The sequence below is a fragment of the Dicentrarchus labrax genome, unplaced genomic scaffold (assembly GCF_905237075.1).
Source record: "Dicentrarchus labrax unplaced genomic scaffold, dlabrax2021, whole genome shotgun sequence".
NCBI lineage: Eukaryota > Metazoa > Chordata > Actinopteri > Moronidae > Dicentrarchus > Dicentrarchus labrax.
The window spans coordinates 22,957,964-22,975,911 of NW_026136703.1; the positions used below are offsets into that span (position 1 = coordinate 22,957,964).

Consider the following 17,948-nt stretch of genomic DNA (forward strand, 5'->3'; position numbering starts at 1 on the left):
GCATTTTTGAAGAAAGGTCATGTCTGTTCAGCACATTCACTCTGGGTAAAGAAAAGGAGAAAAAAAAGAAGCCACAAATGCTGTAAAGCTCTCTAAATGGTGGGTGATGGAAATGGTCCACCCTTACACACGCTAGATTACATACATTTGCCAACCAAAGGAATTCCTATTATCATTATCATCATGGCCCTTCAAAGATTTTTTCTTGCAGAAGCAGTCACCATCAAGGATAATTGAGACATAATAGTGCTTTATGTTTACTTGGGGCTTAGATTAATGTCCCTGAGAATGCCATTAGTGGTTGTGATTGCTGCCTGGAAGACTGGCAAGGAGGGCGCTGGAAGCATTGCAGAGGGCACAAACACAAAGACGGGTTTATGGGAAAAAAGATATAGAAACCAAACAAACAAACAAACACATGATGCAGTTAGCTGAAGCATCACTGCGCTGATTGCCAGCATTGCAATCCACAGTTTGACAGTGGGTTGGTGAACATCGTGTGCTTGGGAGGGATACAAAGCTAAATGCAGGGCTAGCATGGAGAAAAAGTTTCAGCAGAAAGGGGGTTTGAGAGGGTTTCCATCTGGAGAGGGGCAATAATCAGACCTATCTGAAGACAGGAGAGTGGTGTCTGTCTGTGCATGTATGTGTGTATATGCAGGTGTGTGTGGATGAAGCAGTGGAGGACAGCAGGGTTGAGTGGTTTGATGGGAAGTAGAAAGAGTTCATGTTTTGATGGGAGGAAAGGGTATTACAGGAACTGTGGCACACTCCATCCCATACAGCAAGCTCTTCAGAGCTGAAGAAAACAGCAACCCTGCACACAACAGTGACCAGAAAGGTTCAGCCAACAGGACACTCATGCCCACGCAAGATACTGAGAGGCCCTTGGATTGAATTCAGTTCAACAGACATCTGGCAGCTTTGCAGCTATATCAGTAGCATTCTACTGAATTAAAATATAAAATGAAAAGAAGAAATGGCAGCAAATGACCTTGATATGAAATGTAATACTCTGAGTGAGGAAAAAGCCATTAGAAATTTCCTTTTGGTTTCGTTATCATTTTCTAAATAGTGATACAAAACAAAAATCTGTGGGAGCCATATTTTAAACTACCATTTACATCCCAAACATTTTGTGGTTTTTCTGTGTATTTCTTATTACTTTAATTAAGGTGACACATAATCAGTATCTCATTTGTGCTTCCTCAACATTGTCTTTTTACTTTAATTTACAGAAAAGTTTCTGCACTGTCGTTGTCACAATAGGATCTTGTTTTTAACGTCAGGTGGTGATCTGTGTCTACTTGCGGAAAGAAACACAACGAGCACGGGGACATGAAATCCTGGTGAAGATCAGTTGAAATCAATCTGGGTATTTTGGGGTAAAAATATGCAAAAGAAGTTTCATCCAGAACTGAGCTTGCTCTAAGGAAAACCAAACTTAATTGGACTCGTGACAGGTGGCTTACTGTAACTGAATTTGCGAGAACTGAATAATTTAAAAAAGTTTTAACTGTTGAACTGAATATACGTTTCCTTTTAAGCAGAGCTGGAAGGTATGCAAATCATCAATTACTTGCGCTATAGCAGCGGGATGCTTACATTGATCATATGGTGAGTTGGCTTTTACTGACCCATGCACCTGCAGCGAACACACCTCAAATGACTTTTAGCTTTAGGCAAAGATTGAGCGATGGAAAAAAAGGAAAATGACTTGCAGTGGAAGAATCTCTTCACAACACATTATTAGTGAATAAATAAGGGAATTAAATAATAAATGAAGAAGGAGGAATATTTTTGTTAGATGAGAACAGTAGCAACAGTCAGCAACAAGAAAGCACAAACAGTAAATGTAACAAACAAGTGGGTCTACAAATGCCTCAGTAATCCACCAAAGTCAGATAAATCCCACGTATCATTTCCTCCCTCTGGGGGTTGGCAGTTACCATTTTGAGCGGGGCCAGTATCAGGATGACATAGCGGACCTCGCAGCAGTTCTCCCCCCAGTTTTGCGGCCTCTCCAGGCGGGAGATGCACACGTGACGCCTCTGGAGATGCTTCACGTTGCAGCTGGAGCAGAGAGGGAGAAGGAGGAAGGTTTAATAAATGTCAACGCCTCACCTCACCGGCAGTACCCTTCATTTCCATAGATTAACCTCTCTCTGTAGTAACAGGTAGACACTATGCAAATGTACTGGGTGAGCCTGTGTTCAATTACACACAATTATACACACACACACACACACACACACACACACACACACACACACACACACACACACACACACACACACACACACACACACACACACACACACACACACACATATATGTGGATGCATGTGTACCTGCACAGATATACTGCACACACACATTCCTGCGGTTCTATCAGTTGGATTAAAGTGTATTTTTGTACAAGATTCAAATATTACATTTTGAAAAACATGACGGTTACCACATTCACACATTGTCACTGTCAAATGAAAACCATGTATCTCCAGATTTGGAGATTTAGATTTTTTTTAATCTTCCAAATTAAACGACTAAATACATTCAATGACACATGAAGCATTTTCTGACATAATCTCCTATCAACGGTATGAAATTGTGTGTGTTGCAAATTACTGTTGAAAAATAAATCTGTTTCATGATGTGACAACAGTAAAGGTAGGGTTTGGGTAGATTTAAGCAAAAAACAACAACAACTTGGTTAGGTTTAGGGAAACGCCGTGGTTTGGGTTAAAGTGATTAGGGAACTTTCGTCGCCACGGTTACAGTAATAAACATGTGGTTAAGGTTGGGGAAAGACCGTGGTCATGCTTACATACAAAAACACAATGTTGACTGTTGGTAGTAAACAGGAAACAAACTGCAGTCTCCCGTGTTTAAGTGCAATGTTTTGGTGACATATCCACACACCTCGCCCTCACCTGACTTCCTGTCATAACTTTACATTAGTACAGCCGCTAGAGCCCCTTCACAATATATCGAGGGGTGAGAACCAGAGGGGCGCAAGTGACATTTTGGGTCAAAATAAGTTATACATATCAAATGAAAGCTCTTGATGAACTTGTTATTATTGCCAAAAGTGCACATTTGAATTCTAAACCAATCCAGAGTTTTTAACCAAAAACCAAAGACCTAACACTATACACTATAACTATTTGAGGCTAAAAGTGCACTTTAAACAAAAGAAAGAAAGACAAATCATCATTCATTAAGTATATTGTCATCCACACGTTTATAAGTTTTGATTTTAAAAATTGAATTTAATAAACAAAGTTTGTTTTCTCCTGTAAAGCTTGTCAAATGTCACTTACACCCCTCTTATTCTCACCCCATTGATATACGGTACCAAAACAGGTTTGATCACAAATAGGGCTGTTGGAGAAACATGGGTTTCACAGGACAGTGGCAGTAAATGACTTTAGTTGAACATGTTTTAATGATGATGCTTCTCATGACAATTTGATTAGTAATTTCATTTTAAGCATTTATTATTGTTATTTGACTTTAATTTCTTCTTCTTGTGTGAGCTCTGTAACATACAGTACATATACTATAGGACTTATACTATAGGACTGCAACTAACAGATATCATAATTTTTTCCATTAATCCATTGATTGTTTAGTTTATAAATGTCTAAAATAGAGCCCAATGCAATATCTTGATGTCTTTTGATTTGTTCGAGCAACAGTCCTAAACCCAAAAATATATAATTGTCAATGATAAAGACAGAAAATCCTTAGCTAGGACAAATAAAAACTAATTATCAACAAATAAAAACAAACAGTCAATAATTAACAAAATTGCTGTTTCATTTCTCTGTTGATCAACTACAATTGAACAATTGATTAATTGGTTCAATTCTAAACCTCAGACCCACACACACGTTATGGCTTACAGGATGCAGAGCCAGGACTGCTGGTACTGGATCCCAGTGGCGGTGGCCGTCACCCCCTGGATCGTCTCTGACAGCAGGTGGACTGTGGGGGAAAGGTCAGAGGTCAAACACAAGTTAACTCAGATTGACCTCAAGCCCAGTTTGATCCTTACACACTCTTATTTTCCACTGCACAGAGTTGGACTCCTTCTTTTCTGTGTGGGTCTTAATAGCACCAGTAATGCATGTCATCCCTCCACTGTAGCTGAGTGTAGCTATCCTAAAATGTATACTCACATGTTCAAAACCTCAAAGCCTTTAATGTTTAAATCTGAAACCTATTAGTGTATTTTAAAATAGAACCTGGCTCTGGTTTCTTTATCTGATCTAATGGTGTCAGAAAGGTTCAATAGAAATCTAGAGCTGTATCTGCTGTGCCAAGCCTCTCAATATGATGTCTACATCAGAAGTGTCTAACAAGTTCGCCTTCTGCTTTAGAAGGTGATGCCAGTCTGCACTGTCTGCAAACACCACACCATGACACACTAATAACGATGTCCATCCAACCCCAGAAAACACCAACGCTCATGTTTGCAGATAAAAAAAACAAAACACATTTCATTATGCTGCCATGTTCACACAGTACAAAATGGGCAACTAGAGGCTCTGCTGAAACCAGCTCGTTGCTTCCTAATAAGAGGAATCTCCCTTTCCGACTTCTCACGCTGAGAGGGATGAATAATAGTGTTTTGGGGGGTATTCTTCAGCAGCCCCGACTATCCCAAACCCCTCAAGAAGATTCGGCGTGCTCTGGATTGCAACGTCCTCCTCGACTCATCAGTACAGAGAAAATTACAGGGTGGAAATGTTTTGTATCGTAAGCAGCAGGGACGATCATTTCCATATCATTCTGATTTTCCCTGCCAGTGGTTTCTCCCTTTTCTTTCTGTCTGTCTTTGTCTTTCCCTCCATCACTCTCCCTTTCTCTCTCTCTGCCGTGCCGTCTCATCAATAAAGTATCCTCCATTCATGCCAGAAAATGATGGGCGTCACCATGACAACAGTATCACAGTGCTCAAGGAGTGAGAGAGCCGGGAAGGGAGAATGAGAGAGAGGGGGGAAACAGACAAGAGAGACAGAGAAATGAGAGAGAGAGAGAGAGAGAGAGAGAGAGAGAGAGAGAGAGAGAGAGAGAGAGAGAGCGCATGTATGAAAAGAAGCCTGTAGAGAAAGAGAATGAGTGTGGATGTGAGGTGGAAGGGAGTGACAGAGATGTGAGAAAAAGGAGAGATGGGGGAGACACGGGGGGAGAAAAAAAAAGAAAGAAAGAGACAGGAAGAGAGAGCAAGGAGGAGGAGACATGCAGAGAGAGAGAATGAAACGGAGAGAGGGGGAAAATACAAGCAAGAGAAACAGCGGCAAAGAAGGACCATGGGAATGAAAAAAAATCACACAAAAATAACAAAGAACGTGACAAACAAGAAAAAAAATGAGAGTGAGACGAGATGAAAAGAAGAGCGAGGGGGAAAGGGAGAGAGAGGGGGAAGGGACAGAGAAGTGAAGGAAGTGGTCTGAGATTCAATTCAATTAATAGCAGTAAGCCTGACAGCCATGTAATAATCAAAAACCATCCAATTTCTCATTGACGTCAGGGAGGAGAAGAGGGGAGAGATAGAAAGAGGGAGAGATGCAAACAGAACAAAAGAAAGATTAAAAGATAAAGAGAGGAGGGAAAGAGGATGAAAAAGAAGGAGACAGAGGTTACAAGAGAGCAAAGTGAAGACAAGAAAGACAGAGAAAAGGAGCGGTAGATGGTGTGGTCTTCCATACCAACAGACTAGGTGGCCAATGTCAGACCATCCGGAAGTAGATAGCGGCTAACTGCTAGCCGTAAGCCTTCATATTACAACCACTTTAATGGTTTTGAAGTGAGAGAGATTATTTCAGTTTTGAGAGTAGTTCAACAGTATGAACAAAGCGGGAACACTGACAGTGTTCAGGGTTGAATATCATTATTACTCAAAGAGAAAAGCTTTTACAAGTTGTGACTCATTCTAGGAAAACCTTTTTATTGTAATTATGTATTTTAAAGCCTTTACTACATGCACAACTCTGTTACATACGCTGTTCTTCTCTACATATTTTCTCTATAAATGACAACAAATTCAAATAGACAATGTATAACCTCTGAGTGACTTGATCGTGTACTTCTTATACATGACCTCATGAGACTAATGCGTGTCTACATGGGAGGCGTTCCAGATGTGTTTTTCAGTTGTCCCTGATACACTTCTATTTTAAATCAATACAGCTCTCTACACAGACTGCATAACTGCTTGTCTTCGGACTTCTGTTTGACTTCTCCAAATCTTCCACTTGACTTGCGTAGTTACAGTGATGGATATGCAAATAGTGTGTCTTTGACTAGTGAACACAAGATGCCTCCATCACTATGTGCACTGGAGGTTCACAGTATCCATATCACACTCATGTAAGTTGCATACTGGACCACGATCGGCTCAGCAGATGAGAATGTGGAAACAGGCTTCTGGTGTCAAATTCCGCCCAAACTCACTCGGAGACTGAAGTTCTTGCTCACAGAAATTCACGGAGAGCTCAATCTGGTGTGACTGTGCTTTTACTTTGCTGATATCCTCATCCTCATGCCAACATCACCCCGACCTCCTTTGTAAATGGTTACGATCATGTGTAGGACATTGGAATGCACTGTATCTTACAACACCAGCTGAGGTGAACAAGCCTGACTTGGATGTTAAGACGAGAGGAAGTGTATGAGTAAGGTCGCTGATGTGATCAAGTGGGAGACTAATTAAGACATGCACCTTTGATACTTGTCAGTTATGTGAAGATTTCTGCATGGTTTCGTCAGCTTTTGGTATGCAAACACTAGTGTTTCCACACACAGAAAGGAAGAAAAAAACCCACAGATACTCACACGCAGCATATCAAATGTGACAAACTTCAATGGAAAGTGATGAAAAAATATGAGGAAGGCAAGACTGGATGGCTGGATTGCCCCCTTTGATCTTTTGTGATTCTTGGTGAATTCTTTAACTGCATTATCCACACGGTTTGGTTGGAGGGGGAAAAACAGATTGCAATTTCTGTAAATCACACGAGGATAATGCAGTCTGTCACAAATAAGGGAGAGACGAATCAATAAATATGCTAAACCAGTCAAAAAACAGTGATGTTAATATTTCCTCTGGCTGACGTGCCAGTCTAAAATTGGCAGCAGAAAATCTACAGAGATGTGCAGGTACAAAAAACACAGAGATTCTCTGTAAGCGTGTGAAAGGGCACGAGTCCTTTCGGCAAGGAGACTCCTTACATTATACTCAGAGGTGACCTCAATAAAACCTCATGATCTTATGCTGCCTTAAAGATTAACTGTGGTCTCAACTATTGGTAGACCTGTCACCACACACACACACACACACACACACACACACACACACACACACACACACACACACACACACACACACACACACACACACACACACACACACACACACACACACACACACACACACCGAAAATGATTGTTTTCCTTCAAAGTGTGGGTTGTGGAGGGCACTTTGAAGGAGGTGATTAAAACACAGGGGGGCTCCATACAGCAGTGGCAGATGAAACACTTACTGTATATTAGGTGTCCATCATAGCCAATCACCATGCAGGACACAGATGCTATGATGTCACATGGCGATGAGAGGGCCACTAGGACTGGGTCAATGGTGAAACCTTGTTATCTAGAGAGGTTGTCAATTCTAATCTTCTACTCGCTTGCATAAAAACAAATTAAATTAATGGTAAATAAACCAACGCCCTACATGGATACAGTATCAAAGTCAAATACGTATATGACCAACTAAATTCCAATTATATAACCAGTTTGAAAAACGAATTAATTGAATATAAAATCTCCAAAACATGGAGGATCCATTGTTAATACCATGGGCACAACTCCAATGCCAAAAACGCTCATTCAATTATTTTAATTTTATCCCTTCAAGCTCAATCAAATGGATTTATTAATTTTGTCCATTTGAACTCAAAGCATTCACACCGAACCAGCAGGGCTTTACAAAAAGAACTAATAGCATTATTGGACAATGAGTCCGCTGGACGGAGAGGGCGTTGATTTGAGGGGCAGCTGAAGAGGCATCGATATCTGTGACACAGGAGGGATTGCTGGTGTCTGTAATCATTTGATGACTCAATGGATCGACCCAGTCCCGAGCATGGAGAGGAACACAAACGGCATACTGATGGTGATTGGTACAGAAGCAAACCACTGATTGCAGCCTCATGGCAGGCTGATGCTGACATTTTCATCCAATTAGCACAGCTTACCGTCATCAAAGAAAACGAAACTTTGAGACTTGTCTGCATGGGGAGAAGGAGGGAGAAAAAACCAAGGAGAAACCAGAGAGTCAGTTCAGTCACCTTTTCTGATCAACAGGCGAGCATTTTTTTTAGATTTTATACAAATATACCCCCAAAAAAGGCACTCTGCAACTACCCACACATATAGACACACTTTCTGGTTAACAGGCACGCACATAAATATCTCTGCTGAACAGAAGCTTCATTTCCTGCCCTCCTTTACCTCATGCATATTAAATATCATTTTCCAGAGAAAATCCCTCAATGTCTCGTCTTTGTTGGGCGCAGAGAGATCTTATCTTGATTACCGTCTACAGGCTATTACCAAAAATTGGATTTTATCACTGATAGCAGTTATGTGTTCACCAAGTGCAAAGAAACCCAAAGACGTCAATGAAGAGATCAAGATGAGAAAAATGACAAGTATGGCAACCATTTTTCATGTGGTAAAGAGCTTGAATTAATGGTTCCAATTTAGTATTCTGATCATTCCTGCAGAATGTTACAGAGAGATTTTCACAGTGAAAAGTCATGGCGCTGGCCAGGAAAAGATATATTATTATTATGGAAAGGCATAGTCGGTTGATTCAGAAATGTACAACAGCTTTCCTGTTGAACAGAGTTAATTATATCCAGAATAGTTACAGTACCTGCTCTCAGAAAATAAACATGTATCTGCTAAAAGTGTGTTGTTTAGAAATACAGATAAGTAATAATCCTCCTGCTTTAACAGATGCTCATGTTTTTTTTAAATTCATTAAACATGTTCAGGGTCATGAAACTAACAGACTGTAGAAATTGTGTTTTTTGCAGTTATATATTTTCTTAAGATAGACAACCCCGAACGATGTCCCGTCGTCACCTTTGTAGCTTTAAAATTATGAATATGTGACTGTTTTTCAGTTTGATTTGAGCTGGCAAATAAAAAATTATTACACAGGAGGATTATGCTAATCGAGGCGAAGTGGAGAGCTGGCGAGATCGATCAAAGGTGACAGCAATTTAGGTGAGAAATGATGGTACAGTCATCACAAATAGGGCACACAATCAGCAGCGCACATAGCAAAGAGTACTGTAGCTGCAAACAGCATCACAAGAGGAAGAGAGGAAAATGCAATTATACAATACATCATTACTCAAAATATTGACAATTAGTCAGTCTGTGGCAGACGCTCATCACTACTGTAAACACTGTCATCATCTTCAGCATCCTATAATCATTTATTGGTTTAAATACTTGGAGTATCTTAAAGTGGTATTTTTTAATCAATAGAGGCAGGTTTAGTGTTTATAATAGCGGCTGAAGTAATATTATTATCTATGCATTGCATCATCATCGTTCGTTGTTCCACGGCACTGTTCTGTGTGTACTGTGTGCTCCATCGCCAAATCCCAAGACAAAAGTGAACAAAAAAAAAAAAAAAAAAAAACAGCACAAGTTGGCCTCTAAAAATCGACTCCTCTGTACAAGTTGGGAGCAGGACTAATTATCTCTGTGGGCTTTCATCTTTTTCATTTCTGTAATTCTCTGTTCTTTCTGTGCCTGTTATAATCTCGCCCTGTTCTCTTTATCTCACAGCTGTACAGTATTACACTCCAAATGAGCCGGTCCGCTCGCCAGCCGTATCACCCTGCTGTGGCAGAGTGAACGTAGATATGGCAGAAATTAATACCTGAAGAGATATGTCCCGTTGATAACATACTTACGTACAATATGAATGTATTCCCCCAGGAAGAGCCTTTGTTCCTCCCCGGAGATATTTTTTCCACACAGCAGTGACATGAGTGTTTTGCGTGAATGTTTCATGATTTTAATTTGGGGGTCCTACAACAGACGTGGGGATTCTTAGTCTGAGTCAAGGGAATTCATTGCAAAACAACATACTGAAGAGAAGGATTTCAGAATGAGCAATTCACCTTTTGAAGTGGTGCATATTCTTATTAAATAATTAATAACACCAAATCAAAAATTAAGAGTCATAGGTAACTGAAATCCACTGACTGCTTGAAAAACAGACCTTTTTGTGATGTGAATACATATTTGAATGTCTAAACTAACTTCTTCTTATCTTTTCTGCTAATTCTGTAAATATTGATGTGTGTTACATCCATCTGTAGATATAATTTAATAGCTACAGTGGAGTTGTGCTGCTCATTTGCATGTTTCAAAGTGGAAATCTTTGTCATCTTTATTTGTTGCATAATTGTGGAATTGTTACATCATCCTCTGTGCAATTAATTATCGCCCAATTCTCGTCTCTACCATTACCCTACCCCTTCTGCTACAACTAATGCATTTCCCCAGAGTAATAACTTAAGTATCAACTGATTTAAAATAGTACTATTAATATATAATATTGTACTAGAAAAAAAACATAAAATCAGGACTATATATTGTTTGTGAGAACCGTTAGTAAGTTAATAATTTTGAAAAAGATGCACACTTGACTTCTGACTGCTTTCCTATCATATTCAAGCTTATTTAACCTGCATGTGCATCAATTTGTGAAAAGGGCATTTTTAAAGCAACACAGTATTTTGTGCTGGTGTGCAGATTGGTTATGTGAACCAACTATAAAGCTGTGGATTATTTTTTTATAACAAAGTATCACTGACATAAAAATATTTTGATTTTTCTATGTTGCTTAATGCAAAATTCAGTGAAAACCCTGAATCCTCAAATTAATTTTCAGACAGCCACCACCTGCGCAGGAAGCCTTTTTGTTAAGATGGCAGCCAGAAAGAAAAAATAATGTCTCTTCCTTTGCTTCTTTGCGGGGTATTTTGAGAGAGAAACAGTCAAGTAGCAGCAGCCACCACAGCTTGGGAGTCTCAGAGAGCCATTTGAAAAGCTAAGTGAGTGATCGATGACAGAAGTCAATTATCACCTCGCGGATCTGTCAGAGGCGGGTGTGCAGGGTGAGTGTCACACACCACCCACCTCTGACTAACCATCAACAACTGCGGACACCAGCCCAGCCAGACGGGAAAACACTGGCGACAGAGTATGTGACAGGCAGCCCTTACACTACCATTACCTCCACATGCTCTTATAGTGGTAAGAAAACCCCTCTCATGTTTTTTCTGTCTGCACGACATCATTAAAGCTTCAGTAAACACTTCACAGCCAGGCAAAATTAATGTACTGAGAAAAATAAAACATTTCTTCAATTCTTTGTGACATAGTTTGATTCGCCATATAATTACTTTTGTGAATGCAGTGTTTGGTACAGCGTGCAGCAGAGAGCGAGGCTTCAACAATGGCTACATACTGTTATGTAAGAAGGCGGATTTCTCCTGCTCTAATGGGCTGAGGAGATTCGCCTTAACCAAGAGGCTTTGCTACTCAGCCAAAAGGACCTGTGCTGAAGGGACTGAACTAATGTGACAGGGATCTGTAAGCCGACAAATGGGCACCAAAACTGACTAGTACATTTCAGAAATGAATTTATGCATTAGAAGAAAGTAAGGTGTGCATAATCTTACACACTTTCAGGTACAATAAACCTAAACTATTCAGTTCCAAATAGGAGGATTAATATGTGCTAGCAAAACTATTTCAGTAAAAATTAATATTATTTTTAGCTTTTGCAATCTTCTAAAATCAATTAACTTTGCATTCTGAGATTAAACTTGTTTTTCCCCTGAAATATTGAGTGGCAACCTGCTTTAAATGGCACCAGGTTGCAATGGTGAAAAGTATAAACCAAAACACCTCTGAAACATATTAAACTACTACTGAGCCATGAATAGAAGTCACACAGGATTTTTCTTAGTTTTGATTATCAGTTGTGTTGTCTTTGTGGCTGTGATCAGTAAAAACACCCGTGTATTTTACGCTTGTGCATTACTGTGTAGGATAACCACTTGACAGTTTTCCTTGGAAACGTTTGATATCTGCACATGTAAATGGTCACAATTCAGCCCATTGAGCATCCATCTAAAAAAAACGCAGCGCAAATGAACAGCCTCAATTCAAACATCAAAAACTTTCCTTTGAAGCTTCTTGAACCATTACAAGTCTATCTGACAATTCTGCTCCTGAGCCTGAGAGAAAGCTATGTTTCAGGTAGCTGTAGACATGTGCAGACATCAGATGTTTTCAGGTCAGGTGTCATACTGTATGTTATGGGGTCTTGGTCTGATTGCAGGCAGGCACAGTTATTACAAGTTCTCTGTCTTATTATGTTTTGTGCGTCTTTGACTGCATTTTGCCTCATGCTGGATTATACATGCATGTCAACAGGTTCTCTGCTTACCATTGACCTCTTGAGCTCCTGCATCTGTGAAAAGCATGCTCATCACCTCCTCGAAGTTGCAGCCGGGCTCAGATACATGGCTGTCCTGGCCCACATGGTGCAACATTCTCTTCAGAACATCGTCCAGGGAGGCGGCCGTCTCATCCAGCAGGATACTGGCCCTTGCCAGAAAGCCATCCAGGTCCCGGTGTGCCCGAATTTCCTCCTCAAAGTTCATCAGCTTCACATACTGTGGAAAAGTGAAATGAATGAATCAGTGCAATTCTGTAAAACACATTGTCTACCCTAGTTTCTGCAAAACTGGACCCGAGGCATACTATACATTTTATGCAGTTGTTTCTTTGTATTTTTGGTTCATCAAGACAATTAGTGTCTCAGATGTATTTCTGAGATAATAAATTCTACTATCCCCAACAGGCTGAGGTATTTACATGGCGGTGATGTCTGTGATATTGCATTTGGAAAACACAACATAATATAAGATAACTGAACCTCATCTCATCAGTTCGTCTATTGATCAGGGTTAGCCAAAGTAATTCTTAGCAGCAGTTAAATTAGCATTCAGTCAAAGACATCTTATTTCATTAAAGCCAGGCAGACACTGTACGGACCTTATTTCAACCCTGAATTGGTTGACCGTAACTAATTTTAATGAGGACACATTTTTGCCAGATTGTTCAATCAGATCAATCAAAGATCTGTCTGTTAGACAATTGGATGCATTTCTAGGTCAGAAATTGTGTTCAGCTGTCTTGAATTCTGAGCAGTTCTACTGTGCATTCTTCATTAATGTAGCTACAATATGTAGTCAACTGGCACGACACAAGACCCATATGAATTGTTGAACCAATTGGAGCGTTCTGGAGTCAGGCTTTAGATTTCTTAACGCAGGTTGAGTGGAACTAAATCTTAAGATCCACGGGTACCACATGGGTACCGAACAAAAACATTTATATTACCAAATTAAGCTAACCACTGACAGATTGGGACTACACCACAAGTGGGAAAGTCCCCTAAAGCTTTGACGTTAAAGTATCCCTCCATACCAACCCCTCTGAGCCAAATGATGTTGTTTTCAAAATAGCAGAACATAGTGCAGAGACTTCACTCCTCCAAAGTTCGTCACATTAATTGGACCAGTGGTGTTTGAGAATCACCTGAGAGACTGACAAATGGACAGAGATGTGAACACAGCTCGATTAAGAGCCCAGACACCCACCAGTCCTCGATTTCATTGATCGTGTGATTGACAGAAATTCTGAAGACAAGTGGATTCCCTGCTGTTCTTTTTAAAATAAAACAAGGACTGAGCCGAAAGTCCATGTCAAGAGTCTTTGGAGTTATTTGTGTATAGGGCTCTACAAATAAATTAGATTTTGTTATGTTTGTACGAATCTATCAGGGCTTAGGTCTGGGGTTCTTTTTCAATTCGGGTCAAGTCATTAAAAGGTTAAGAATAAATTTAATTCATTTGACATTGTGAAAGTAAAAACTACGCAGCTGTCGCAGAAACATAACCACATCAAAACTAATTCTATTTAAAGATCACTGCAAATAAACAGATCCACAACAAAGTTCTTGGCGGGGAAGGGAGGATGTGACCATGTGAAATTGATAAAAAAAAATCCAAAAAACAGAGGGAGAGACCAAACAAATAGAAATGTAATACAGAATGAGGAGATTAGTGAAAAGAAGCAGGCAAGCTGTTGGCAGGAACAAGGCATAACAAACTGAAATCTCTGACAGGCTTGTACTGAGGAAGTCTCGACAGCCTTGGTCACCAGTTTAAACTGATGCCCTCTGGGTGCTGCTTTAAACTCCCTGAACTGTGGAGGTAGAGAAACACCCATTTATCTCCAGTGCAAGAAGTGAAATATGAAATCTGTTATTACTCCTACTTTTAAAGCTATTAACCTGCAAAATCCTTGCTGGCATTTAAGTAGGAGTTTTTGTTTAAAAATGTTAAATATATGAGATTTAAAATATTAATATAGCAGCAAACAAAAATGTCCTATGTAAAGATATAATGGAGTTGGAACAGAGAATGATTTCAGACTCCCTTTGCCTGTGTTGCTTTCCCAACCTCTCTGTGCTCTGTTTACAAGGCTGGTGTGGCCACATGTTAGTGCATGTGAATCCATGTGTTTCCAGCTGAGTAGAGCAACTGAAATCGTGGGTTTTCTCCTTTTACGTCAGCAAATTATGGCCTTTTATTTTGACCAAACCAAAAGCGGTGATTTGTGGAACAGTGGAAAGACTAACAAATGGGCAGTTTTATTTTGTTTTTGTGCACTTTGAATGATGTTACGACGAAATGTGAGGTAAAATTATGATTATTTTTGTCCATGGAGTCTGGTCATGAGTGTTAGTAATTTTACGGCTGTTTCTGATTAAACAAAAGGTTCATCTCTGTAGGGATCCTTTTCATAACGTTGTCAGACAATTAGAATAACAGTCTGAGCCTGTCAGTGGAAAAAACAAGCACTTTTAGTGGACGTACTTTGATGGCACATTTGCACCCAAGGATTAGCTAATGTTACATGGCAGCCAAAGCAGCCCATTTTGGCTATTTTCTGATCTAACTCAGTGAATTAAGGGTTTATTCTGACCAAACTAGTGTTGGTAATTGTTGGAAAGACTGTAGAAATGACTAACAGAGATGGTTTTGAAAGCTTTTTTCAGTTTGAAGTGTTAAAATGACTGTTTTTCTCAACAGAGTTTGGTTGGCCATAGTGCCTACAGTTTTGGTCTGAGATACTGGAGCTCGAGTGCAACATGTAGTGGAAAGTGAATTTGGTATATATAATCTTTAATAGTGATATACGTTTTAACTTTCTCTGTCATCTTTTAGATGTTTTTTGCCTTTATTTGACTGTGCAAGTGAAATAAGAAAGAGGGGGGAGAGAGAGAGAGGCAATGGGCTGCGGGTTGGAATCCAACCTGGGCCGCTGCAGTAAAGCCCCTCAGTACATGGGGTGCACGCTCCACTAGGTGAGCCACCAGGGTGCCCCAATGATTTATATTCTAACTGTACACAACAACATCCTATTTCAGTTTGGCTTTCATGCTTCTGCATTTGTGTTGCTCAGCCTTTACATCCTCCCACTGGGAAATATACTCAGAGACCTTGGGATTGATTTACAAAGCTACAGTATGCAGATGATGCTCAGCTGCAGCTCCATATGACATATTAGTATTAGTCCTAATGATGAATTGGTTCACTGTATGGATCGACTCACAGATTGCACTGAATGTATTGCAGCTGTGATATAAGATAGAAGTTGTAATTATTGGTGCAAATGCCTGGAGAAAGAAGCACTGCATCAACTTAGACGTTAGTTTGAAGTCTTTTGATTCCAAATTGAATTTCGTGGTATATTCCTTTCTCTGTCAGGCAGATTCTGAAAAGACGTCTGCACACCTTCGTCACTAGCAGGCTTGATTACTGTAATTCTCTCGTCTAGTTTTACCCTGGAAAGCCTTGAAATGCAGATGATCTAAAATGTAGCAGCAGGTGTGCCGGCCAAGTCCAGAGGCAAAGGACGCATTACAGCTGTTTTAAAGTCCTGTCACTGAGAGGCAGACTTAAAATACATCTATTGAGTTCTGAATCCCTTAACTTACTGATTTAAAGTATGGCTTGTGTGTCAGATATGTTAATTTGGTATGTTCCTTCTCTGACACTATTTGGTGTCTATGCTAGGACTAAAGCTCTACCTTTGGCAGTCTGTAAGAGGAACTGAGCAACTGAGTTTTAATAATAAGTCATACTATTGGAGCTAAGAATTCACATCAGTTAATTCAGATTGCCTCTAAGTGAGTTTTTAATCTTGTTTGTGATTTATTTGACCTTCATTTAACTGTTTTTTTACTTTAAATGTCTGTGCAAAGGATTTCTGTGAGTCGCAGTACCTCCTCTCTGGATGAACAATCAATGAAATCAAATGCTATCGTGTTTGTCTGGAATGAAAATGGTCTGTCCATGAATGAAGACTTTTGCCCATAATGCGGAAGTGTTCATTCATACAGAAAGCCAATTAAGACAACAAAATGGTAAAAACAGGCTAGCCATCAAATTTTGCAGGACCATCAAACAGGCAGTACCATCAAAGATGAGAATGTGTCTGTAAAACTGTATCAGCAAACAATAATCACATTGTTGGGATATCCCGAGCCTTTCTGTAAGATTTATAGCAGCATGATTCAGGCATATTTTAATTGATCCACAGCCTGGATACACCAGCTGTTCTATAGGTATCATCAATGTGCCTTTGCTAAAACACTAGAACCCGCTCCTAACATGGAACAAAATGAGTGAGCCAACTGAAAAGTGGCATGAAAAGATAAACAGCAGCAGACAGCAGTTTCACAGAAGATATTCACACTGACAGCAGAGCTATTCAGTTGTCAAGCATATCTTACATAAATTGGATTGGTTTTACAAACCTCAGTTACTTCGACAGTGCACTATGGAGCTATGGAGCTGTGGGCTATTACAGTATGTAAGGAAATAGTAGGCTAGGATTTGATACTCATGACTCAGGCAAAAATCTTGATTAGGACGCCCCTGGATGTAATATAGCTTAGAATAAGTTACTGAATATGGCTAAGGAAGACATACTCTACAAAATATGTCCAGTCCCTCATTCACCGCTCCTACTCCACTTCTACTTCCATCAACAATAATTTCTCTACCATTTTGTACAATGAACTTATTAAGAAGGCAGCTCCCATTTGGTGTACAGTGGCTAAACATCTCAACGTCTCTGAATTGAGCTGAATTGTATTTATAGATTTCTACATTCATTATCAGCAATGTGCTTAAGTTCCTTGAGTAGCAAAAATCTCATGTAATATTGCATTACATTTAATTCAATGAATTTATGCTTACCCTTCTTGATGTGTTCAGTAACACACAACCAGAGTCGTCAGCATCTGAGGAAAAAAACATGAGGTACTATTAGACATTCAAAGTGTATCAAACATAATCACATACTATATAACTGCAGAGAAGAATATATTCTGCTTTACACTGAAAGATTCCATACGTGTGTTATATTAATGTCTCTCTGATATGTGCTTTCAGCAGAAAAAGATAACATTGGACTCAGCTATACCTACCTGTTCAGCTGTGCCTAATTTTCTGTATATCTGTCATAATTTGATCAGAATGTAAAACTGAAGATCTGATCAGGCTTGCAGGAGGTTTACATTATTTGCAAGTAATTCACCAGTGGACACCAGAAGACAATGACTGGTTGTCAGTATGGTAACCATTTCTTAAAAGGACTGTCATGTCCTGTACATTTTCAATCATTATTAATATTAACTACTACTACTAATTGTTTTAGGCATTGTATGTCTTTATTAGAGAGTTGACAGTAAGGTGAGA

General features: G+C 39.6%; 1 protein-coding gene across 4 annotated transcripts in view; it reads right to left on the reverse strand.

The window, feature by feature from the left end:
* The window catches only part of slc4a11 (solute carrier family 4 member 11), a 104,014-nt gene that overhangs the window by 26,830 nt on the left and 59,236 nt on the right, over nucleotides 1–17,948 (reverse strand). For 3 of the 4 annotated variants that reach the window (XM_051381640.1, XM_051381669.1, XM_051381650.1), the window contains exons 4-8: nucleotides 17,448–17,491; nucleotides 12,557–12,785; nucleotides 8,265–8,297; nucleotides 3,909–3,990; nucleotides 1,950–2,073 (exon numbers count right to left, since the gene is read on the reverse strand). In XM_051381640.1, the coding sequence (XP_051237600.1) occupies nucleotides 1,950–2,073; nucleotides 3,909–3,990; nucleotides 8,265–8,297; nucleotides 12,557–12,785; nucleotides 17,448–17,491 (512 nt within the window). The remainder of the gene's footprint in view (nucleotides 1–1,949; nucleotides 2,074–3,908; nucleotides 3,991–8,264; nucleotides 8,298–12,556; nucleotides 12,786–17,447; nucleotides 17,492–17,948) is intronic. The other variant, XM_051381660.1, reaches the window with a different exon arrangement.